The sequence below is a fragment of the Macaca mulatta genome, chromosome 2, assembly GCF_049350105.2.
Source record: "Macaca mulatta isolate MMU2019108-1 chromosome 2, T2T-MMU8v2.0, whole genome shotgun sequence".
Lineage (NCBI taxonomy): Eukaryota > Metazoa > Chordata > Mammalia > Primates > Cercopithecidae > Macaca > Macaca mulatta.
In genome coordinates, this window is record NC_133407.1 from 169,645,185 (window position 1) to 169,672,318 (window position 27,134).

General features: G+C 39.7%; 1 protein-coding gene across 4 annotated transcripts in view; it reads right to left on the reverse strand.

Annotated features, from left to right (window-relative positions):
* Positions 1-1,296: 1,296 nt before the first annotated feature.
* Positions 1,297-27,134, reverse strand: part of QTRT2 (queuine tRNA-ribosyltransferase accessory subunit 2) — a 32,160-nt gene continuing 6,322 nt past the window's right edge. For 2 of the 4 annotated variants that reach the window (XM_015129814.3, XM_077990785.1), the window contains exons 2-9: positions 24,579-24,799; positions 23,750-23,805; positions 21,927-22,003; positions 18,838-19,050; positions 12,410-12,609; positions 9,322-9,473; positions 6,521-6,638; positions 1,297-3,705 (exon numbers count right to left, since the gene is read on the reverse strand). In XM_015129814.3, coding sequence (XP_014985300.3) covers positions 3,474-3,705; positions 6,521-6,638; positions 9,322-9,473; positions 12,410-12,609; positions 18,838-19,050; positions 21,927-22,003; positions 23,750-23,805; positions 24,579-24,778 — 1,248 coding nt within the window. In that variant the 5' untranslated portion in view covers positions 24,779-24,799 and the 3' untranslated portion in view covers positions 1,297-3,473. 4 annotated transcript variants of the gene reach the window in all.

A 27,134-nucleotide genomic window follows, 5' to 3' on the forward strand; every position in this document is an offset into this window, starting at 1 on the left:
TCCACTTGAACTAATCACAGTACCCAAACATTTCAACACCATTCAGGGTGTGGTTACATTCCCAAACTGGGAAGGGGGGGTAGAAATTTCAGGATGTGGAATGGCAACCCATGTTGAGCACCTACAAATACCAGCATGGTACCATGGGGCATGTGCTAGTGCTAGCTATTCACTACTGGAAAAGCTGAAGCCAAGGCCAAGTTGCAGCAAAGCTCCTAAAGCACCCAATACCCCAAGGCCAGGAGGCCCCTCTATGCAGTCCCTGATTCTCTTAGCCCCCTCAACCCAGAAGTCAGTCAAAATAAGAATTTATTTAGTACAGTGGATAACCACTGAGTTTAAGTCAGGTGGAGCTAGAGTCTACCTGGGAGCTGAGTAGTCGCCTTTAGGCCCTTAGGCAAACTATTTAACTTTCCTGAAATATCTGGTGGGCACTCAGGCAGGCTATTCAACTCTCTTAAAATTCAGTTCTCAAATAGTTGGCTTCAGCTTTTCCAGTAGGGAGTAACTAGCACTAGCACATGTAGCCCATAGGACAATAGCAACACCTCACAGCCATGCTCTAAGAGTCAATAGTTATATATGAAAAGCATTTACCAAGATGCCTGGCACATTTAAGATACTCCATAGATTGTGATTATTATTTTTATTATGTGCTAGCACGGCCTTAAGGCTCGTAATTATATAACTTAAAGAGGGAAGTGATATGGCTTGGATGTTTGTCCCCTCCAAATCTCATGGTGAAATGTAATCCCCAGTGTTGAAGGTGGGGCCGGGTGGGAGGTATCTGGGTACATCCCTCATGAATGGCTTAACACCATCTCCTTGGTGATGACTGCAATCTCCCTCAGTTCACATGAGATCTGGTTGTTTGAGTCTGGGATCTCCCCATTCTCCCACCACGTGACACACCAGCTTCCCCTTTGCCTTCTACCCCAATTGTAAGTTTCCTGAAGCCCTCACCAGGAGCAGATGCTGGCGCCATGCTTCCTGTACAGCCTGTAGAACTGTGAGCCAAATAAACCTCTTTCCCTTATAAATTACCCAGCCTCTGGTATTTCTTTATAGAAACACAAGAACAGACTAATACAGATAGATAAGGGAATATTCATAATGTATATAATTGAATAGCTCCTTTTTGGATTTTACATTTATCATAGATGTTCTCAAAACAATGAACACAGATAAACATTTTTTTCTTCCAATGAGAAATCTCCAGAACATTTCTGGTATTACAGAAATTTAATATTTTGTTTAACAGACCTACTACATTTACAGAAAGCCAAACACAGTACATTTTTTAAATTAAAAATGTTTTATTTGCTATTGCCTTTAACAGATTTGCTACAATAAAGGAAAGGAATATTTTTCTTAAACGTGCTAATAAGAAAAAGACCCAGGAAACTGAACAATATTGGACACAGTTTTCAGTGTTTTGGACATAAATAAACTCATGAATTTCATATGGATTCCGGAATATTTACCACTACTCCCCTAACGATGCATTTAGCATTGAACAAAAATATGAACATTTGAACAAGTCCAATCTAACACGTTTCAAAACAATCAGATCCTTGGAAAACTGTTTTCCGTAAGTACCCCTTGCCATTCATGGAAGAGTTATGAGGATGCCCATGAATTTATTCATAGACATTCCCATATTACGAAAAAGAAAACCATATAGATGGGTAATATAATTTGACTATTTGTCCCAGCCCAAATCTCAGGTTGAAATGTAATCCCCAATGCTGGAGGTGGGGCCTGGTGGGAGGTGTTTGGAGCACAAAGGTGGATCCCTGATGAATGGCTTGGGCCATCCCCTTGCTGATAAGTGACTTCTTGCTCTGAGTCTTGTTCCTGCTTTTGTCATGTGATGTGCCTGCTCCCCCTTCACATTCTGCCATGATTGTAAGCTTCCTGAGGCCTCCCCAGAAACCAAGCAGATGCCAGTACCATGCTTCCTATAAAGCCTGCAGAGCTGTGAACCAATTAAACCTCTTTTCTTTACAAATTACCCAGTCTCAGGTATTTCTTTATAGCAATCCAAGAACGGCCTAATATAATGGGCTCCCAACAAATAAAACATACAGCAGCCACAAAATAATTAGAAACAATATTAAGTAATGCCCACTAAATTTTGAACAGCAAAATATAGCATAGAAGTATAAAACAAATGTATTTCTTACCCCTACAAAAAAAAGGGGCATCTTTTTGGTTTTGTTATTGCTGTTTGTATAAAAACTATGGTGTGTGCATGTGGGTGTATGTGTATTCCTTAAAGAAAACTTGAAAAACATAGAGATAACTTAGAAAGAATCACCTTCCCCTACCAGCCTCAGGATCTCCTGATACCAATTCAATAACCGTTTACAAACCCACAGGCCAAACCTCTCTTTAGGCTCTCAGATATCCCTACTGTTGCCTGTCTCCCAGGATGACAATTAGGGCTATTAAGGTTATGACTCTAATCTAAAACTTTTTGTTCTTCAAATTTTAGAGCTAGACAGTATCTTAAAAGTTCATTCATTCCTATCCATTATGCCTGTCCCTATTTATTCAGCAGGAAACAGCCATGGAGAAGTTAAGTGAATTGCCCAGGAGTCATATCTGAAGAGGATGGAGACTATCTTCTAATCGTTAGGCCAGGCGGGGCTCTGTCTAAGTGAACACATTGAGAATGAATCTTCACAAGAGATAGGGCTTCAGTTATTACGTAGTTAGACTATTAATGAGCCTGGAAGGCAGATCACAATGGATCTGCATAACCAGATGAAAGCAGCTGGGCAAACTTTTGGCTCCTAACAGGCAATTACATTGGCTCTAAAAAGAAGCTACAAATAGGCCATGTGGTCAAATGGAGGAGTGTGACCTGGGACGGATGATCACAGGAGCAATGTTCAAGCCCGCCCCACATTCCAGGGATATCCGAGCCCGGTTAAGTCACAAGAGTCATTTCTGATTGGCTGCACTGCCAGGGCAGGGTAGAAGACAAAAGTATCCAAAAGAGTCTCCTGAGAGTATGAAGGTGAACTAAAGGAAACCCTCAAATAAGCCAGATTTCTTCTCAAATCAACAGGCATATGTCCAGAGGCCATGCGTCTCATACCATTTCCCTTCAAGCCTCCATCCCATTCACTGGTCCCTCAGAATCTTGTCACTCCCACTTCAAGGTGGTGCCCTCACAGCTAAAGCTTTTGTCTTTGACTAAATGAATCTCTATCAACTAAAAGAATTAGTCTAGAAGTTTAAAAGGTCACAGTTCAATTCTCTCTGTTCAATCCAGGTCATTTAAGTCTTTAGAAGAAATCTCTTCACCCTCATGTGGGCAGTTTGGTACAAATATTCTTTACTTTAGCAGACCTTATATCAAAATATAAATAACTAAGGCTCAGATTATTTCTTCTTCATGTCTTCCCATCTTACAACACTGATACAGGCTCAGTGTGAAGAGTGAGACTTGTATTTGCAAGATCTCAAGATGCTTGCCTGTGGATGAGCTCTTTCAGCTGTGCCAGTTTGTCATTTTTTAGTGCCTCCCGGATGGAATGGAAAAACCCAAAGTAGTGTTCAAAGTTGTGCATCATAAGCAGGACTCCGGCCAGCAGCTCATTGGTCACCAGCAGATGGTGGATGTATGCCCGAGTGTGATTCTTACAGCAGTAACAGGAACATCCTCTCACCAGCGGGTTAAAGTCCTCCTGGTACCTAAGACAGAAGTCACAGTGACATTCCAGAAAGTACGGAACACAAGAAATCCACAACCTCAGCTATCTATTCTGCTGGTAAAGTTACCAGTGGTTAATAACATCCCTAGCAAATGTTCAGTGCTGTGCACCTGCTTAAAATGGCAATAAGGTTAAAAGTGAACAAAGAGCTGGATGCGGTGGCTCACTCCTGTAATCCCAGCATTTCGGGAGGCCGGGACAGGTGGATCACGAGGTCAGGAGTTCAAGACCAGCCTGGCCAATATGGCGAAACCCCATCTCTACTAAAAATACAAAAATTAGCCAGGCATGGTGGTGCGTGTCTGTAGTCCCAGCTACTCGGGAGGCTGAGGCAGGAGAATCACTTGAACCCGGAAGGCAGAGGTGGTGAGCTGAGATCACACCACTGCACTCCAGCCTGGACAACAGATCGAGACTCCGTCCCAAAAAAGAAAAAAAAAGTTAACAAAGAACACAATGAGTCAGGGAGACCCTGGAGGTTTTCTCTGACTGATGCAAACTCCGAGTCTGGGGTTACGAAGGAGCATCAGAATAAATTCATGTGGTCGCTCACTCATGTTGACTACTACTAATCACATTGTAAAGGCACATAATGTTAGGAAACACATGTAAGTGTTTGACACTTAGGAGAGAAGTAAGTGACACTTCTTTCCCACTTACCACCAGAATTATTATCAAAAGACATGGTAGACTTCTACTTACACAGCTTTTTGCAGTTTACCAAACGCTTTCACATATATTGTCTCATTTAACCTTCACATTCATTCTTAGAGATAACCATTTGTATTGTCATTCTACAGAAGAAGATTACTATGGGGGTTGAGAGGGAGGGCCTGGAGCTACCCTGCATGAATTTGATTCCTGGCTTCACAACTCACTTGGGCAAGTCACAGTCACTTAACAACTCTCTGTGACTTATTTCTCATCCATGAACCAAAGGTAATAACAGTGCCTATCTCAGACAGTTGTTACAAAGATGAAATGAATTAGTACAGTGAAAGAACTTGAACACTGCTGGGCACGTACTAAGCCTAGGCACTGCATAGATGTTAACTTTTTTTTTTTGAGACATGGTCTTGCTCTGTCACCCAGGCTGGAGTGCAGTGGTATAATCATAGCACACTGCAGTCTCGGACTCCTGGGTTCAAGCAACCTTGCATCTCAGCCTCCCACCACGCCCAGATAATCTGTTTTAGAGAAAAGGTTTTGCTATGTTGTTCAGGCTGGTCTTGAACTCCTGGGCTCAAGTGATCCTCCATCCTCAGCCTCCCAAAAGTGCTGGGATTACAGATGTGAGCTACCATGCCTGGTCAGGTGTTACCTTTAATCAACTATTAAAAATAAGTGGATTGAGGTCAGGAGTTCAAGCCCAGCCTGGCCAACATGGTGAAACCCTGTCTCTACTGAAAATACAAAAATTAGCCAGGCATGGTGGTGCATGCCTGTAATACCAGCTACTTGGAAGGCTGAGGCAGGAGAATCGCCTGAACCCAGGAGGCGGAGGTTGCAGTGAGCCAAGATCATGCCACTGCACTCTGGCCTAGGCGACAGCGCGAGACTGTTGCAAAAAAAAAAAAAAAAAAAAGTGAATTGACCAGACCAAAGTCACACAGTCAAGAGCAGTGCTAGAATTTGTCTACAAATCACAAAAACTGAAAGTCTAGTGCCAATAATAATAGTATAATTTCCAATTAAATCTATAACATGAAGGGAATTTTAGTAGTAACCATTTATATTACCCTAAAAATTTAAAAACATAAATAAATCATTTGAGAGTCAGTGGATGACAGAAAAAAAAAAAAAAAGGATAAAAGAAAAGAAAGACAAAAGCAAATCTATCTCCTTGGTTATTTTTTAAGAAGTCAAATGTGGTAGACATTACCATTTCTGACCTACAATTAAAGGAGTCCCAACAGAATATGAGTAAGAACAAGGATTTTCACATTCTTTCATGAACTCTCAAGTCTGTACTATCACTAGATAGATATAAATAAGTCACAAGCCATAGGATTTCCCTTTACATAAGACAAAAAACCCACCCTAGTACTAAAGTGAGTGCGTCAGACTCAAAGAAAAATCACTCACTGGTTCACTGATGATTACCACTTTTGACCAAATACAAAAATTACAAGACACAGGTTCAATATCCCTAATCTGAAAATCTAAAAAGGGAAATGCTCCAAAATTCAGAACTTTTTGAGCACTAACATGATGCTCAAAGGAACTGCTCATTGGAGTATTTCAGATTTCAGATGACGGATGCTCAGCCAGGTAAGTATAATGCAAATGTTCTAAAATAAAACAACAATAACAACAATAAATCAAAGAAATCTGAAACACTTCTGGTTCCAAGCATGTTGAAGAAGGGATATTCAATTCAATCTGTATCTTAATTTGTTCTTTATAGAGATAAATATTTTATATAAGATTTATAGCCTGTATCTAACAAAGATGTTAGGCACCCTACAATTTAAAAGTTTGTTGTGTTTTATCTTGAAATCCTTATTATGCTCTAAAGGAATAAAAGACAGCAAACAATGGATTTGGTCTAATCTTTCTGTCAGCTTTTCTAAAGCAATCATTACCTGGCTCTAGTCTCCTGACAAGACAAAGTCTACAAATTCATCTGCAGAAAATAAAGAGTTTTTTTTGAAACTGAATTTGAGAAGGTCTAAATAATACCCAACTATTAATATTTTATGAAATCATAAATTGAGAATAGTCCCATAAACTTTTAAAACAGACTAAAATTCAGAAATCAGAAAGTAAAATCTAAACCTTTAAAAATTTCTTACATTTTTTCCTTCAGATTAATTTCAAATGATGTTATTTCTTGGTTGCAACCAGTTATTTCCATTTTCTTTATTTGATCCACACATTTTATTTCTTCTTGTGTTCCATTTTGTTGTAATACTGAAGGACAAACCAATAAAAAGCCTTGAATGATGATCAGATAAGAAGTGGCCACTGGAAGCACTTTATTTTAGTTATTATTACATGATCTTTGACTCTGTAATTTCACTCCTGAGAATTTATCCTAAGGAAATCACACAAGAAATGAAAAACAGCAATATGCTCCAAGACGGTCACTGTCCTCTTATCTACAATACCAAAACAATTTAGAGATTCAATAATATTTAAGCAAATTATAGTTACAAATATATAACATACAATCTTACCATCAAGAAATAATTTAAAAAATGGTTGGTGGCCAGGCGTGATGGCTCATGCCTATAATCCCAAAACTTTGGGAGGCTAAGGCAGGAGGATTGCGTGAGGTCAGGAGTACATGACCAGCCTGGGCAACATAGCAAGACCCCATCTCTATTTAATAATAAATAAATAAACCAACAAAAGTTAACAGTTGGTTGTGTGTGTGTGTGTGTGTGTGTGTGTGTGTGGTGGGGTTATCACTATCCCTTATCACAATGTACATGCAAATAAATTGGGCTTCGAATTACCTATATTCCAAATAGATTGAAGTAGAACATGGTTTTAATGTATGTATTCTATGTGGAGACTCTGGCCCTCTGGGGAACCCAGACTATCCAGAATTAAATGGCAACCTGAATTGTTCCCTTCAACTTCCTGCTTTAAGAAGAAACATTCCTTGCACTGCAAAAGAAACACCAGCTACTCTACAAAAAGCCAACTGCCTGAAACAGGGACAAGTAGTTAAGGAGTATTTTGGGAACAAATGATAACAAATCTCAGTGTTGGTCCCCGGAGAAGGACAGGTGGTCTTAGGAGGGTAATTTTATCAAGGTCAAAGGAATAAGAGAAGCAACCTGAGCACTGGGCACAGAGCTGTCATAATTTTGTTCTCATAAATTTGCATGCTGATGTGGGAAACCATAATGAAGCCTTCAGCTGGCTGCAGTGTCTCATACCTGTAATCCCAGCACCTTGGGAGGCTCAGGCGGGAGGGTCGCCTGAGGTCAGGAGTGCACAACCAGCCTGGGCAACACAGCAAGACCCTGTCTCTGCAAAAAATTTAAAAATTGGCCAAGCATGGTGGCATGCACCTGTAGTCCCAGCCTACAAGGTGGCATGCACCTCCTAGTACTCGGGAGGCTGAGGTGGGAGGATGGCTTGTGCCCATTAAAGTTAAACAAATTAAACTTTACCAAGCAGTTCAAAGGTTTTCTTATAATTTCCATCACAATTCACTCTGAATGTTCTTTTTTCAGGAGTTCGAGGCTGTAGCGAGCCATAATCACACCACTGCACTCCAGCCTGGGCAACAGAGTGAGACCCTATTTCTGAAAAAAATTTTTTTAAGCTCTGACATTTTGGAAAACTCTTGTCATTTGGGAGAACTGGTGTCAAGTAATTTCTTTGGAATTCTCAGTATGTAAGTGGCAAAGTACTTTAATTTACCACACACACACAGTTAATAATACTTTGTTTAAACATTCAAACTATTTTCTTTTTCCTAATCATGAAGAAACTTGGCTTTCTCTGGCCAAAAATGACCTTGTTCATTACAGAGAAGTCAAATCAGGTTCTTTTTAGAGCTTTGCATATTCCTGGTACTGAATGACTAACAGTTACCTCTATTCTGGTGGAAATAATTCAGTTTGTAAATGCAGATGTGAAAATTTATAGTGTTAATGGTATACCTAGCCACATACATTATGTTCTGGTCTGTCTAAAAGGACAGTAAAATTGATCTCCTATATATTTAAGAATTTGATCAACTTGATTTATTTTGTTTCCAGAATAATTCTATTGAGATTAATGGTTAAGCTGCTTCATAAAAGTATAACATCTGAATGAAATTTAGTTACCCGTGAGGAATAAAAATGAACTTTTAAGGAAGTTTTGGGTCCTATTTAAAATTTAAGGTTGACGTGGTTAAGGAAAAGTTCCAAAGACGGCAGGAAAAGGAAAGGAAAGGCCATTTCTCAAGGTCAGAGGGAAGACCGCACGGAGACACTCTCCTGAAAACCCACTTCAAGCAACTCTAGCCCAAAGTCGATATCCCAGCTCCTTTTGTACCTCCAGTTAAGTGTTAGAATCTGAAACTGACTTTCTTAACTTCTGGAAAACTGAAGAATAAAAGAAAATGGCAGTCCTTCAAAGCAACATTAGCAGAGGAAAACAGCTTTCAAAGCCTGGCGTATTAAAAAAAATAAATAAATAAAAGAAAAACCACCAAAATGCAAGAAGTAACACTAGGATCAGAGGATCATGAGTCTCCCTGTATTTTAATAGCATAAGGTTTGCAAAGAAAAGACAAAAACTCTTTTGTGAGAAAATAAGTTAACTTTAACCAAGCAGTTCAAAGGTTTTCTTATGATTTTCATCACAATTCACTCTGAATGTTCTTTTTTCAGGTTGTTAACAGAGGAGGTTTTGTTTTTCTTGGTTCTGTTCACTATAAAATCACATCCTAATATTGATGAGCAACATGTATAGTATTAAGTACCTGGATTTGTGTGCCAACATGCCAGGGCACACAGATAAGAAACAAAGATGTAGTTTTTTAAAAGACTGGCTTTATATATACATATTTCTGTCTTGTGACTCAAGCCAAAAATTAATAGGAAATGGAAGAAACTTAAGGATAAGAGATAAACTTCAAAAGACTTACGTATCTCTTCGGGATTCAGCTGGTAATCAAAACTGAAAGTCAGGGCACCTCCCCGCTCTGTTACTTGATAAGGGAAAAAACTCTCAAATAAGTCCACTCCTCTTTCAATACACTTGAGCACCTCATCTGGCCGACCAATACCAGATATGAGCCTGTAAAAGTAACAATAAGAACAGTGACATGAGGACGATGCAAGGAAGGAAATCAGAAAGTCCTTTTAATGGACAAGGCACCAAAAAAAAAAAATAATAATGAAAAACACCAATCACGGTTAGAGCGGCAGGCAGTAGACAGAAACATGTAGTTTGGCTTTGGAGCCAGAAAAACTGGGGCTTGAATACTAGCTCTGTCATTTATGTATTTGCTGTGTCACTTTGGAAAGATTACTTAACTTCTCTGAGTTTTAGTTTTCTAATCTTAAAAACAAGAGCAAATAATATATACCCCCACAGAATCGTTCCGAGAATTAATGAGATATTTGAGAAAGCACATAGTATAGTTTCTTTTTTCTTTTGAGAGGGATTCTCACTCTTGTTGCCCAGGCTGAATGCAATGGCACAATCTCAGCTCACTGAAACCTCCACCTCCCAGGAGCAATTCTCCTGCCTCAGCCTCCCTAGTAGCTGGGATTACAGGCACCTGCCACCATACCTAGCCAATTTTTGTATTTTTAGTAGAGATGGGGTTTCACCATGTTGGCCAGGCTGGTCTCGAACTCCTGACCTCAGGTGATCCGCCCACCTTGGCCTCCCAAAGTGCTGGGATTACAGGTGTGAGCCACTGCACCCGGCCCATAGTATAGTTTCTGATCTCAGAGAGAAGTTCAAAGAAGGTTAGGTTAGTTTCCCTTCAACTATCATCCTTTCTGAACAACCTCCCTAGTCATAAACTAAACTTTATAGCCTGTTCACTATATAGAATTTTTAGGAGTGCAAAGCTGTGTGCTTTATTTCTTGCTGAAATATTGTGCTTGTTTTAACTGTATTTTGCCTATAATTTTTCATAATTGGTACAATAAAGACATTTTACTCTACTATATCCCTCACAAGTTAATTTATAAAGCAACTCTCGCTGTCAGGATTTCACCTCTGGCCATAGGATCTAAGAATCTAGTTGGCTTTCTTTATATTTTCTCCATTAATAAAAAGTCTGCACTGTGGAATGAGATGGTGTTTTCCAAGGTACAGGTTTAGCATCCTTAATCCGAAAATCTGAAATCCAAAATGCTCCCAAATCTGAAACTTTTTGAGCGCCAACATGACACTGAAAGGAAATGCTCACCAGAGAGTTTTGGATTTTGGACTTTCAAATTAGGGGTGCCCAACCAGTATGTACCCTGCAAATATTCCAAGATCTGAAAAAATCCAAAATCTCAAGCACTTCTGGTCCCTAGCATTTTGGATAAAGGATACTCAACCTGTAATAGGTAAGGCATTCTAAGACTATTAATGGCACTCAGCTAGGTTTTGCCACTCCATGAAAACAGATGTGGAGATGCACTAAATCACGGCTGACTGGCTGGCTGCTGCTCTTTTTTATGTTTGTTTTTCTACCTATAGCCCCTTTCTATGAACTGGCACAGAAATGCAAAGAAAAGCCCCATGTAATATTAAATAAGCAGAACTCTTAAATATATGCTGGTTTTCTTGACTACAGTTTCCTTCAAGTAATGTAATATTTTAGAACTCCTATCCAACTGAAGCTGGCATTTCTACACACTGATAGAAAGAAAAACAATCCAGCTTTCAAATTCAGTAACAGACATCTGCGAGCACTTAACAGGAAGAAGTCCAGAAAATGTCTAGAAATACTAGTGCTGAAGTGTTATGTGCACCAGAGTGAAACAAGTACAGGAGAGGGAGCAATGAACACAAAAGAACTAGGTAAAATTGGGGGTCAAAGGTTGGCTGAGGTGATGGAAATACCTCGTTCTGGGTAGTGTTTACACAAGTGTAGACATGTGAAAATTAATTGAGCTGTATGTATGATTCATGTGCTTTCCTCTAAGCTGTACCTGGATCTTTAAAAAGGTAGTAAAATCACGCCTGTAATCCCAGCACTTTGGGAGGTCAAGGCGGGCGGATCACCTGAGGTCGGGAATTCGAGACCAGCGTGACAACAAGGAGAAACCCTGTCTCTACTAAAAATACAAAATTAGCCAGGTGTGGTGGTGTATGCCTGTAATCCCAGCTACTTGGGAGGCTGAGGCAGAAGAATCACTTGAACCCAGGAGGCAGAGGTTGCGGTGAGCCAAGATCATGCCATTGCACTCCAGCCTGGGCAACAAGAGCAAAACTCCGTCTCAAAAAAAAAAGTAGTAAAATTACATATATTATATACTATCCAACTAAAGGAGTGTAGAGCAGCACACCACAACCAAACTTCTTAATATACATGCAGGAAAAAAGCATGAATATTCACATTGAGATAACAAACCATTAAAAAAAATGTGGGTAGCCTAATACGACATCAGCTGCATTCAGAAACTCAGAATTTGTAGCTTCAAATCTTGCAGATCATCTTTTCTTACCAGCACAAGGTGAATTCTGCAATTTATGGAAATGTAAGAACCAATCCTACTAGGGTTGTCAGTCCCCTTAATTTCAAAAATTGACACCACTCACTACCAGCCTCAAATCTAAGAGCTTCTTAAGTTCTTGTTGGTGGAACTCATCTTCATCCCACTAATCATCCCATATCTGTCCTCAACTTTCCTCAGTTTAAATCAGAGTTCCAAATGACTTTATACTTGGTCTCCACATACCATGTTATAATGAAGAGACAACAATATTTGTAATTGGCAAAAGAATGAGGGGAAACACTATAATACTTGCTCTCGCTTAGGAGGATCAAATAACATAATTCACATGGCAGTTATTCTCTACTCTACACTCTGAAATCAAGGCCAGGACAGCCTTCACAGAAACTCCCCTTACAGTCTGCCTCAGTGCCTCAGCAGACTCAGCCCAGAAAGGACATAATCAAAGCATCAAAAACATGCCCATGCACAGACACTATGTAATATACAATTAGCCAGCACTCCTGTCCTGCATCCCATGAGGCCAGCCTGTGTCCTAACTGAACTGGCCTTGGTTTGTCCTCCGGCAGCTCTGCAGTGACTGATGACAGTAAGCACAGTCTAGTCTCCAGGGTTGTTGGATTTCCTTGAAAACCATCCAGAAGGAAGCCACCTACGGGCCGCCTGGCTGTCTCTCGTGCTGACCTCAGCCTCTCTTCCATCACATCTCCACCTTCAATCACTCCAATGATCACACTCTTCTGAAGAACCTGAGTTAAAAAAGGATGACATGTTTTTAACCATTTTCAGTATCAGAGACCTTTGTTTAAATGAACCTTACATGGAAGTCCAATGTATAGAAGAGACCTCAGTGAAGCTGCTGCAGGTGAAGCATTAAGGGGCATGGTGCTCCCTTCTCCCTAAGAACCTTTAGGGCTCTGAGGAACATACTTTGAAAAACATACTTTACCCATCAGGTAAGAAAAGACTTAGGAAAAAGATGCATTCAACATATGTAGTCTTGTTCTGGCTTAGATTAAATTAGATCAGGTGCATTGGCTCAAGCCTGTAATCCCAGCACTTTGGGAGGCTGAAGTAGGAGGATCATTTGAGCCCAGGATTTTTTTTTTTTTTTGAGACGGAGTCTCGCTCTGTTGCCCAGGCTGGAGTGCAGTGGCTGGATCTCAGCTCACTGCAAGCTCCGCCTCCCAGGTTCACGCCATTCTCCTGCCTCAGCCTCCCGAGTAGCTGGGACTACAGGCGCCCGCCACCTCGCCCGGCTAATTTTTTTGTATTTTTTTAGTAGAGACGGGGTTTCACCGTGTTAGCCAGGATGGTCTCGATCTCCTGACCTCGTGATCCACCCGTCTCGGCCTCCCAAAGTGCTGGGATTACAGGCTTGAGCCACCACGCCCGGCCGAGCCCAGGATTTTAAGACCAGCCTGGGCAACACAGGGAGACCTCGTCTCTACAAAAAATAAAAAAAACAAAATTAGCTGGGCATGGTGGCTTGTGCCTGTAGTCCCAGCTATTCGGGAGGCTGAGGTGAGAGGATGGCTTGAGCCCGGGAGGCGAAGGTTGCAGTAAGCTGAAACTGTGCCACTGCATTCCATCCAGGGTAACAGAGTGTGACCTTGTTTCAGTAAAAAAATGTAAATAAATAAATAAAGTGTACACTAAACAGGGACAAGAGGAAAAGGACAAATGAAGAGTTTTAATTTGTGTAATGACTATCCAGGCCTGCTTTAGACTACCTCCAAGCCTCTTAGCTAGAGATAACTTTAGGAACTCAGAAACTGTTGAGACAACTGACTATCCACTCACAAACCAACAAAATAAAGACCACTACTACACACCATCCTCACAACACAAATTCAATGGACCTAACAGCTAAACATAAAAAATATAGTTACACAAGTTTTAGAAGAATATGTTGAATATTTTTACCATCTTGGGGTAAGGAAGGCCTTCCTAAACAAGCTAAAGCTTACAGGAAAAGGTTGACAAGTTTGAGTACAAAAACTTGCCAGGCATGGCGGCTCACATCTGTAATCCCAGCACTTTGGGAGGCCAAAGCGGGTGGATCATCTGAGGTCAGGAGTTTAAGACCAGCCTGGCCAACATTGCAAAACCCCATCTCTACTAAAAATACGAAAATTAGCCGGATGTGGTGGCATGCATCTGTGGTCCCAGCTACTCGGGAGGCTGAAGTGGGAGAATCGCTTGAGCCCAGGAGGAGGAGCTTGCACTGAGCCGAGATCGGGCCACTGCACTCCAGCCTGGATGACAGGGCAAGGGTCTGTCTCAAAAAAAAAAAAAAAAAAAAAATTAGTAAAACTTCTCTAGTAAAATACACCATCAACAAAGGCAAAGGAGAACTTACTCTTACTCTTTGGAGGAATATTTAAATATCTAGAGCATAAAATGAGCTCCAACAAATCCTCTAAAGAAATGAATGATAACCTCATAGAAATCTAGGTACAATATGTAAATATGAAATTCAGAAAAATAAATGTGAATGCCCTATACACATATGAAGAACTACTAAACCTCGTTAGTAAGGTAATGCAAAATCGGAAACAACGAGATACCATTTTTGCCCATATAATAACAAAAAGGTTAAAACACAGATAACAACAGAGTAGAAGTGAAACTGTAAGGGAAATGACACTTACATACCCTGATAAACACAGAGAAAAATCAGTTCAACCTCTTAGGAAGGAAAGTGGGCAGCACTTATAGAAATGTCGATGCTTTTATCTATGGATCCTAAAATTCCATGTCTAACAATCTCTCCTATACTCATTCACATGTGCCAAGGTTTATTTACAAAGATGTTTAGAATAATGAAAAACTGGCAACAACTTACGTGTGTATCCATAGAGGAAAGGCTTATGTAAATCATAATATATACACAGTATGGCTTCCTATGCAGCTGTTTAAAAAGAATGCAGTACATATAGCAATATATGCAGCGATAGAAAAAGAGTTTCAGGATATTGTTAAATGAAAAACAAGCAAATTGCTGAATATATGATCATACTCATGTAATACAGCCATGTATATCTATATATTAATTACGTGTATGTAATTGCAAAAAATAAGTTTTGCAAGAAAATATACAAATCAACAATGGCTCTCCAGTAGAAGAAAGGGATAGAAAGGAGGCCTGGAACACTGTGAAGAGAGAATTTCATTCCTTAGTTTAAGCAGGAGGGACATAATCAGACTATTCCTCTAGAAAGAACACTTTGGCTGCCGTGTGAAGAATAAATTAAGGGTGAGTATGATTGAAGAATGGAATAGCAGACAACTTTAATGATCCAGGTGAAAGATGAGATGACCTGGACTAAGGCAGTGGCCGTGTGGATGAAGAGGAAAGATAAAACTTGAAACCTCATCAGGAAGTAGGATCAACATAACTTGACTGATTAGTCATCCAAGGAGAGGATAAAGACAAAGTCTCAAATGACTCCCGGCTCCTGTTTTGCAAGTCCAGGGAGATGGTGATAAGAGAAAAAGGCAGGGACTCCTAGAAAAATAATGGATGAGGCAAGATGATTACTCCGTTCTGCGTGTTCTGAGTTTGAGGAATCAGCAGGATGTCCAAATGGCAATCTTAATTCAGCCACTGAACCTAAATGAACCTAAAGGTATGGGTGATACAAACATGAGTGATACAAACATGATTGCCCAGGCTAGAATGGCAGACACCTGCCATGATACTACAACTCTCCACTCCTGATTTGACAGCAGATGTGACTAACAGATGACTGTCTTCTTGCTGCACCCGACCACCTCGGATGAAACCCATTCGCCATCCCTAACCCAGGTAATATATGGAAAAGAAAAGAAAGCCAAAAATTGAATCTTGGAGAGCTTCAATATTGAAGGGCATTCAGAATAAGAGGAGCCAGTGAATAAGACAGGGAGGGAATCATGGGAAAAGATGTATGCAGATACACAAAGCAGAGAGTTACACAGGCCTGCCTGCTTACATGACTAGCATGACTATTTGGGAAACTCCCTTTCCTGGGTGTAAGAAGCACAATCATATAATTTATTATCTAAAATGGAACACTTAAGAATGCGGGGGGCATTATTTAATAATCATGTCAAGACAATAATAAAGGATATGGAAAGGGACTACACATTTGACCAATAAATATGCAGAAGTAAGGCCGGGCGTGGTGACTCACGTCTATAATCCCAGCACTTTGGGAGGCAAATCACAAAGTCAGGGGTTCGAGACCAGCCTGGCCAACATAGTGAAACCCCATCTCTACTAAAAATACAAAAATTAGCCAGGTGTGGTGGCGTGCACCTGTAGTCTTAGCTACTGAGGAAGTTGAGGCAGGAGGAATCGCTCGAACCTGGGAGACAGAAGTTGCAGTGAGCCAAGATTGCACCACTGCACTCCAGCCTGGACGACAAGAACAAAACTCCATCTCAAAAAAACAAACAAAACAAAAAAAAACCCCCACAAATATGCAGAAGTAATATGAAATGATGAGGCTGACTGCAACAACATAGATGAGGGACTTGAGGCTCATCTGACCTTTCTAATAATCATCTTTGTCACACTCCCTGTCCTGCTTTCTACTTACCCAAACATCACTAGTCCTACAAAGATAATGACTGGCTCAAAACAATTACTAGCAAGCCACCAACACTAACTGCCCAGACCCACAGCAATGTCCCCACACCAAACTCCTGTTACATATACTGTGAATTCTATTCAGAATAACTGTTTCCTCTAATTATTTCATTTATATTAACTTTATTAGCTAAATTGTATTTTTATTGCTAAATTCAATACAATGATGTTCTTCAAACTCAATGTGCTTTGCCATAGTGGGATGTGATCATCGCTCAGGATTATCCACATACATGATCTCAGATATTAAAATTCCTTTGATCACTATCTTCTGTTCCCTCATCTCTACTGTTCTCTGAATCCTTTTCCAACTTAATTAACTCTGCTGTCAGTATCCCTGATTTACCACTACAGCTTCATCTTCCTCACCCCATCATAACCATTCACCATGAGCAAACATTTACTGAGGGCTTACTATGTGTCGGATGAAACCCATTCGCCATCCCTAACCCAGGTAATATATGGAGAAGAAAAGAAAGCCAAAAGCCGAATCTTGGAGAGCTTCAATATTGAAGGGCATTCAGAATAAGAGGAGCCAGTGAATAAGACAGGGATGGCATTCTGCTGCATGATGAAGATACCCAATTACACACAGAAATTGAGCTTAAAGAGGCCATAGTTTAATAAAGACAAACACATAAAGAAATCATTGAAATACAATATGATTGGGGCTAAAATATAGCTACATACTAATTAAAGAGGTAGCAAAGAATGAATTGAATTCCCTGGAAGTATCAGGAACCAGTTCTATAGAATGAAAGGTGGCACTTTGGGAGGCCAAGGCAGGTGGATCACCTGAGATCAGAAGTTCAAGATCAGTCTGACCAACATGGTGAAACCTCGTCTCAGCTAAAAATAAGCTAAAGATACAAAAATTAGCCAGACATGGTGGTGCATTCCTGTAACCCCCGCTACTTGGGAGGCTGAGGCAGGAGAATTGCTTGAACCGGGGAGGTGGAGGTTGCAGTGAGCCAAAACTGCCCCACTGCTCTCTAGCCTGGGCAACAGAGTGAGACTGTGTCTCAAAAAAAAAAAAAAAAAAAAAGAATGATACACGGAATGAAACGAGCCTATGTGGAAGCAAAAGAGGGAATATAGCTAGAGATAAGAAAAGCAGAAACAGTCCAGAAGGAAATCTGTGTACAGAATGAAACAAGCTAATGCCTCAAGGAATTCCAAGCAACTCAGAAAGGCCAGAGTGCAAGTCACAGGAGAAAGTAGCCCACAGTGAGCTGGAGGAGTAGGCAGAGGCCACATCACAGCAGACTGTCCATGCCATGTAAGAGCTGAAGTGGAGACTCATTAAATTCTTTTAGGGAAGTGGGCAAGGAGCTCATGTTTGTACTTTACAAAGATTTTTTGGATAACAGGGCTGAAAGATGGATTGGATAAAGATGAGAATGGAGGCAGAGAGAAGAATTCAAAGGTAATTACAAACGTAAGAGATGATGCACTTATGGCTTAAGGTGGTGATAAGGAGGGGGAGATTCTAGACACATTTGGGCAAATGGAATCAAGGAAGAGTGAACAGTTGGATATTAAATGTGAGTGAAAAAAGGAGTCTTGAAAAGCTCAAATTTCTTGGCCAGGCACAGTGGCTCACGCCTGTAATCCCAGCACTTTGGGAGGTTGAGGCGGGCGGATCACCTGAAGTCAAAAGTTTGAGACCAGCCTGGCCAACATGGTGAAACTTCATCTCTACTAAAAATACAAAAATTAGCTGGGTATGATGGTGCATGCCTGCAATACCAGCTATGCAGGAGGCTGAAGCCGGAGAATCCCTTGAACCTGGGAGGCAGAGGTTGCAGTGAGTTGAGATCGCGCCACTATGCTCCAGCCTGGGCAACAGAGTGAGACTCAAAAAAGAAAAAGAAAAGCTCAAATTTCTGGGCTGGGGAGCTTGGTGGATGCCATAAATGGAGATAGAATATTGAGGAAGAGCAAAAGGAAGAACAGACTTGTGGAGATAAGATGATGAGTCCGGTCACTTCTGAGTACGAGGAATATTCTAGTGACATATCCTACCTATAGTCCAGTAATTATGTAATTCTGAAGCTAAGTAGAATGATCTTGATAGTTTATACACTTTTAGAATTATTCAGCAATTAAAACTAAGGGAAGGCTGCCCAGGAATAACATACAGAATAGGATGAAAAAAGAAACCTAAGATAGAATCCTAGAGAACAATAATACTTGGGGTTCAAAAAGCAAATAAAAATAGAGAGTAAAACAGACAAAGAGTGAGGAGCACAGTAGTAGGAGGAACAGAAAAGGTGGTGTCACAGAATGTAAGGGAGGCAAGAGTGTCAAGAGAAAGGAGTAGTTAGTGGTACAGAATTACCTCTGACTCTTCCTGCAGCCGCAGACAGTTATCCAAGAAAAGAAGTGATCGGTCAACAGACTTTCTGACCCTTTTTATGGAAGCTGCTTCCTTACAAGACACTTCTCCATCGGAGAGGCACTGGAACCAATCTGGCTGAAGGGCCTGCTGAATTGCCATGAACTTGGAAACAGTCATTTCCATTCGTCCTGCAACACTCCACACAGACACAGACTGCCATGGAGCAAAATGATGAGGAATCAGCCAGAGTAAAATGCAAATAAAAAGAAAATAATTAAAATGATAAAGCAATAATTCTTTACAACTGCAGAGATGGTGACAATTCAATATCCAGACATGGTGGCTAATAGGATCTTATAGCTTACAGAGAATCCTTCAATGGTCATATAAGACAACTTTTGAGCTAGCCCCCAAGAATTATTTGTTATACTTTTCTAACCATCTTCTGTTCTCCCCTGTCTTACCTGCCCCACCCCTACCCAACCCTTGCTGTTCCTGAATACACCAGACTTTGATGACACTGTTCCTTTTGACTGACAGTCCCATATTTCTTTTTTTTTTTTTTTTGAACGCTTTTTTATTGATACATATTTGTATACTTTTATGGGGTACATGTGAGACACCTTACATATAGAGCAAGTGTAATAATCATGTCAGAGTATTTGAGTATCCATCACCTCAAGTATTTATTATTTCTAGGTGTTGGAACTTCTACTTCTTTGCCTGGCAAAATACTATGTGTCCATCAAAACACTGAGTTCACATATTAATCTCCAAACTTCCTGGGCATAATCCATTCCTCACTCCTCTATGCTTTTACATCAATGTGTACTTATTTCTTTATAGAAATGATAGCACTTATTACACCATTCTGTATTTGTCTGACTAGAGTATCCCAATTCATGTTTGTATCCCAAAAGCACAGTCTAGGGCCCTATACATTTTTAATATCTAGTGTTTACTAGACTGAGTTAGATATAGAATTAAAGACTTAAATCTCCTAGTTCACGAGAACATATATTAGTAACATTCTATCTTTGAGCTAAAAGCAAAACTACCATTCAACCCAGTAATCTGGGCATATACCCAGAGCAATATAAATCATTCCACCGTAAGGACACATGCATGCAAATGTACACTGCAGCACTATTCACAATAGCAAAGACATGCAGTTAACCTAAATGTCCATCAATGACAGACTGGATAAAGAAAATGCAGTACATATATACCATGGGATATCATGCAGCCATAAAAAATAATGAGGTCATGTCTTTTGCAGGAACACAGATGGAACTAGGGGCCACTGTCCTCAGCAAACTAATGCAGGAACAGAAAATCAAATACCACATGTTCTCACTTATAAGTGCGAGCTAAATGATGAGAACACATGAACACAAAGAAGGGAAGAGACACTGGGGTCTACTTGGATGTGGAGGGTGAAAGGAGGGAGAGAAGGAGAAAAGATAACTATTGGATACTAGGCTTAATACCTCGGTGATGAAATAATCTGTACAACAAAACCCCGTGACACAAATTTACCTATGTAATAATGTTTACATGTACCCCCGAAACAAAAATAAAAGTTAAAAAAAAAGGAAAAAAAAAATTCTATCTTGGTTACTGTACAGCATCCCTCTTTTTAGATCAACAAGGACATAGATGGAGGGCCAACATATAGTTGTTTTGTTTTGTACTAAGGCATCAGAATTACTGTTTAAATGATTCCTCTCCCTTATAATTTGGGTAGATAATGGAATTCAAAGTATTTTCTTTTCCTTTTTTTTTTTTTTTGAGACAGTCTTGCTGTGTCACCCAGGCTAGAATGCAGTGCACTGGTGCGATTTTGGCTCACTGCCAAATCTGCCTCCCGGGTTCAAGTGATTCTCTTGCCTCAGCCTCCCAAGTAGCTGGGATTACAGGCGTGTGCCACCACACCTGGCTAATTTTTGTATTTTTAGTATAGATGGGGTTTTGCCATGTTGGACAGGCTGGTCTCGAACTCCTGAGCTCAAGCCATGCACCTACCTTGGCCTACCAAAGCGCTGGGATTACAGGCGTGAGCCACCATACCCAGCCAAAGTAGTTTCTCTAGAATTCAAATTACAAAATAAATAGAAGCTTAAACAGGAGAATGAGTAAAAATAGTGTTCTGAGGAGCACAATTACTAAATATTGCTGATATTAATAAAGTGAGTGCAGGAAAAGTATTTGCGTTTGTAAAGCAGCAGTACACACCGAAGCCTTGCCAGAACGCTGTCCTCAGGGATAATGCCAACGAGGCCACCTCTCAGCTGAACACTTTTAATGAGGTGCTTTTGATACTGTTCTTCACTAGACAAAATCTCTGGCTGTAGACCCAGCAGACAGTATTACATTGAGGTTCTACAATATACAGTTATACATGTGATAATAATACTTATCAGCAACTTTTCCCCACTCTTCCTGAAGTTAAAAATCCAACAAAGCATGGTGCCGAAAGACTATTGTTTTCCCCTATCATAGCAATTTCTTTTTTTGGCATGTATTTGACCCTCCTCTACCGTCAAATTTTTTTGCAACAATGAAAATGCTGAGCATATGGTGTTCTTCATCTTAACCTCATCCTTAGGCAGCCCTATTCTAACTCCTTTTCTTTTTTTTTGAGACAGAGTCTTGTGCTCTGTTGCCCAGGCTGGAGTGCAGTGTTGCGATCTCGGCTCACTGCAAGCTCCACCTCCCAGGTTCACACCATTCTCTTGCCTCAGCCTCCTGAGTAGCTGGGACTACAGGCACCCGCCACCATGCCCAGCAAATTTTTTGTATTTTTAGTAGAGATGCGGTTTCACCGTGTTAGCCAGGATGGTCTCGATCTCCTGACCTTGTGATCCGCCCGCCTTGGCCTCTCAAAGTGCTAGGATTATAGGCATGAGCCACCGTGTCCAGCCTCTAACTTTTATAAACCATCCCATCCCATGCCACTATAATTATTGAAATAAGAAAAAGGTATAAGGGATCATCCCAGACAGTCGGATCTGAACATCTGAGGGATACACAGTAGGCTGACTTCCTGGGACAAAGCTGCAGCCTTGGATGCCCTTCTGAAAACACACCTTGTTTGTTACATAACCAGCTGGGCAGGGGCTGACTGGATCGTGCAGGGAGCAGTACAAAAGTGATTCTGGCATGCCTGTATAAACACAAAAAAGAACACTTGAAAGTGCTTACATCAACAATGACACTGTATTATAGCAGGTAACAGCTTCACAATGTACACTGCTGAATAAAGCAACTCTGAACACTGTCAGTAGGTGGTATCTGAACTTGGAATTATAGGAGGCCTATCAATATGCATAAAAAGATTACTAATCTAAAGAAAGAAATATAAAGGTTCATGTCTAATAGGTACTGAGCTGCTACAAAGGAAAGATATATCTTAAAGCACAATATACAAGGAAAGTATTTAGTGACACGTTGATCTCATTTCATTTTACTCAAAAGAATTTACTATCAAATATATTTATTCCAGGTACCATCCAAGGGAAACTAGCTACTGGAAAGATAAAATGATATGGCCATAAAGTGATCTCGCTAATAATAAATCTCAATAATATTATGGGTCCCTAGGGGCAGAAGTTTAGAGAAGTTATAGGATGCTGCAAATGGATCTCATTCTTAGTAAGTTTCATTGATTCACGATGACAGTTTCTTAGGTTCTTCAGTCAAAAAGACAATCTTTTTTTTAAAAATGCAAAAAAATGTTTAGTAAACCATGTGCTTAAATATCATATGCTAGCCTACATTTTCATTATGGAAAATAAAACAGGATTCCACTGAAAAAAGACAAAAACAATTAAAGCAAGTTTAAAACCTCTGTAGTCTTTTCACTTTATTTTCCATAATTTCAATTATTACAATTATCTCTAGAAAGCTTACATTAGCTATTTTCACTTAATTATATGCTTGTATACTTTAAAGCTGGTTATTAAAATTGGGTTCAGGTCAAGGAGAATGATATTCCATAAATTCCTCTCCTAAAATACAGGGCTTTGTGATAACCAACAGGACATGATGCAGTTGCCCTCAGAAGCAGAGGACTGAATAACCAATGGAAGCAGGACTTTCATTCAAGTGAGTCCTAGATATCGGAAAAAGCTTTAGGAGAAAGTGGTGTACAGAAGAACTGGTGTTCTAGCTGTCACTGTTAAGCTTTTCCTATTAATAAAAAGATGCATACATCTGCATATAAAATCCTATTTCTGGAATAGAGGATATTATTAATATATCAGAATACAGCCGTATATAAACGCTTCATCCTCCCCTGCGTGTCTGAGATTCAAGCATGATGAGACTACTTTAGAGCTCACGCATGCCCCATGCAAGTTCTCACTGCTGAGTCAGATAATCAGTGCCTGGAGCGTCTGCCCCACACCTGTCTGGGTTCCCACCCCTAACCTGGGTAACTTTTACTCTTCCTTGACCCAGCTAAAATGCCCCTCATCTTCTCTCTCAAGAATCCTTTCTCTGGGTTTTTATGGAGGCTTAAAGAAAAAAAAGAATCCTTTCTTTATTCTCACCACCTTGCACATATACCCCAGAGCAGGTTATCTGCTCCACCCTCTGGCCTGTCATGATATCCATATATATCTCTAATCCTGTAAAGCAGTCACCACAATTTTTACATCAAAGTAAAATTTATATTTTAAAGATAGAATTCTCTATCTTTATCCCAGCTAGGCTCCAAATTCCATGAGAGCAGCAACTGTTCCCTATTCAGTCTTGACTTGCCAATGCCTGGCTCTTAGATGTTCAAAAAATACTTACTAAAATTATGAATAAATAAATATATGAATGAAAGATCAAAGAGGCAACAGCACTTCCAAACTCCAAATTAACACATCACAAGGCACATATAAATAACTTCATTAATTTTTACCTATAAACTTTCCAACTCCTTCTTTATATTCTGTCAAGACTTCATGTTGGTCTGCTCTGTAAGCAAAACAGAATACATAACATAATAATGCATCATTCTGTAAATACTCTGTGCAACTGGAGCCCTCTTCTTCTCACCCAAATAAGTTACATCATAGTAAATGCTGTCTTGAATTACATCATTATTCAAGAGTTCTAACTAACTAGGTTAGGTTCATTAGCCAGAATGAAGCCTTCAATTTGCTAGTGGTTCAATGAGACGTGAAACTGGCAAAGATCAATTCCTTCAGAATACTTGAATTTTCTTCCTCCTCTTGCCCCTTTAAAATCTCTGTTGTTAACACAACACTGCAGAGTATTATGTTAATTGCTCATATAGTAGGCTTTTCGATTAAGTAGAAAGTCAGTATATACATTACACAAAATGATCTAACTTCGTTAGTTCTGTTTCCATAAAGTAGTATTAGCAAGTATATGTGCAAAAGCAGAAAACGCTTTGAGGCTGGTGAATGATAACAGTTCCTGAACTCCAGGTGTAGCTCTCACAGAGCATCCCCTGACCTGTCACCCCTGGGAGCAGTGGCAATAGGGCAGGATGGGACTGTAGGTTTGGAGGAAAGGTGAAGCAGATCTAACATACAGGTCTGGCCTGAGGCTACCACATTAGGGCCAGAAAATGTATAGTATTTGAAACCTCTCTCTGATTTCATTATGAAAATCAACAAATCATATATATGAACAACAACAAAAAAAACTTTTCTCTTTTTTGCACCTAAGGTAACTAAGCTGCTGCCAGAGTTGATACTTGAATCATCGGTTCTAACACTTACAGGGATGACAGCGTAAGCTGAGCCATGGCAGGAACCCCGTGGATATTACGCAGCGTGTGATGGGTGAGGTGTGGGGCGGAGCCAGTCTTGGTGTACAGAAGGCAGCCTGGAATATCCATGGTGTGGTCCCCTGTTTTGCCCAGGTTTTTTATTTTTCCTAGGCGACAGCCATTAACTACCTTGGTAAGACTCAGCTTCATCCTAAGGGATTCTTCTAGGTCCTGTCAAGAAAAGAGCATTAAGTATAGAAGGAGCTTCACAACGTCTAAAGGCCAAGCATTTTGAAAAAAAAAAAAAAAATCTTCAGAAAAATGAATGACAGCATGCTTATTACTGCTTCCAGTCTAAACATTTTCATAGATATCAGGAATGGGTGAATAGGAAAAGACAAAAAGAGAATAAGATACCTTCTCCAAGGTGCCAGAACAATATATTGGCATCAACTAATTTTAAATTTAGTCATGGAATTTTTGTCTGAGCTGATGAAAACCGAACAAATGAAAGAACAGAATTAGAAAGACTAATCATGGAAAGAATGCCATGAAGCCAAGGCTCTCTCAGCCTTGAAAATGTATACAGAGAACAGTAACACTGCTTAGGCCATACCGATTACTGATATAATCCATTTTTTTTCTTTCTCCAATCTGAGGGAATGCTAAGCAATATAGCAATGTTTTCCTAATAATGCTGTTAAGTGAAGAAAACAGCATCCTGGTGTTTATGAAAATATATGGAAAAATAAATGTCAAAAGATAAACAGATTATCTCCAAGGTGGGATTATTTCCCAATTTGTTCTTATATGGTATCCAAACAGAAGTGAGAAACTGTGTGGAGCATACACGCGATTCATAAGCAATGTGTCATTACTTTTATAACTGGGAAAGATTAACATGTGTTTAAAGAAAAAAATAAAGATATACTTTCTAACTTTTATAGATATACAGGGAAAAAAATCAGAAAACATTATTAATTATTAGTTGGGTGCTCCTAAATGATTTTGTATTCAGTTAAGCAAAATACTGAGCTCCACTTTTAAAATGCACTACAGAACTTGATAAGAACACACATCACCTGCTAAATGTTACCAAATACACCAACATTTTATAAATACTTCATTACATCTTTACAGCAAGTACCAAATCTTCTGGAATTCTTAAAAACTGGGCCAGGCCCAGTTTTATTAGTTGATAAATGAGCTATCAGAGAGGCTCCAACCTTAGATCCCACTTTCTTTTCTTTTCTTTCTTTTTTTGTGGGCACGGAGTCTCTCTCTCTCTGTCACCCAGGCTGGAGTGCAGTGGCACGATCTCAGCTCACTGCAACCTCTGCTTCCTGGGTTCAAGAGATTCTCCTGCCTCAGCCTCCCAAGGAGTTGGTACTACAGGCATGTGCTGCCATGCCCAGCTAATTTTTGTATTTGTAGTAGAGATGGGGTTTCATCACGTTGGCCAGGCTGGTCTCGAACTCCTGACCTCAGGTGATCCGCCCACCTTAGCCTCCCAAAGTGCTGGGATAACAGGCATGAGCCACTGTGCCTGGCCAGATCCCATTTTCTAAGCATTATACCATACCACACTCTGAAAGTCAACCATTGTTAAAATGTCACCAAATAAATAAGACATAATTAGTTAAATATATTCAAGAATGAAAACATTACTTTTTTTTAGGAGACATAAATTCTTAAATTTAAAATAGCCATCTCTATCATTAGAATCTTAGCCATTAGAATAACTACTTTCTGGAAAAAAAAAAAGAACAACTACTTTCTGTACAGTCTACGAAGATATTTCATGCTAAACACAAATTATAAAAACTAATATAAGTGTTTGACGAAACCCTGGTCAATTTTCTGTAACTATAATACCATTATTTCAAGTTATCATAAAGATAGAAACATAAAAATAAGTGTCATTAGAACACACAGAAATGGACACTGGTAAGGAAAAAAGGTTATATTTTAATAAATAGTATAAAAGCTATTTTTTTACATACCCTGTTGTTACACATTAAAACTGCTAAAACAAGAAGGTTCATTTCAAAAAACTGTAAAACTAAAAGCTAATAAAAGCATACTCTAGAAAATATGAGAATCATAATCCTTATTTATTAGATAATACTGATTTCAAGTGATAAAAATGTATTTTATATTTTAAACCAAAAGAGCTCTAATGTGAAATTTAAGACAGCATTTTGTAATCTAAGTAGCTCTGGAGAACTGAAGCAGGGGGAAGCACAAAGATGAGAAATGTACTTCGAAGCTTCATGAATCAACACCCGTTGTTCTGACTGAATACTGAAATCAACCAATATGGAACACTAGATTTGTTGAAACATAAATAAGAACTAATGAAAATTTAATGGACCAGAATTTTTAAATGCTGCAGTAACTTAAGCATTTCCTACTCTCACATACGTCTGACGGAAGAAACTGTGTTGCCTGGAGCTATTTCAGAAAAGGGCTAGAGGCAGGAACTTGCTGGCTCCTCCAAAAATTCTGTCTTACTCCAAAAATACTCTCTCTTCTGAGCTGTGTAAAGCATGTAAAGAGTTTAAAT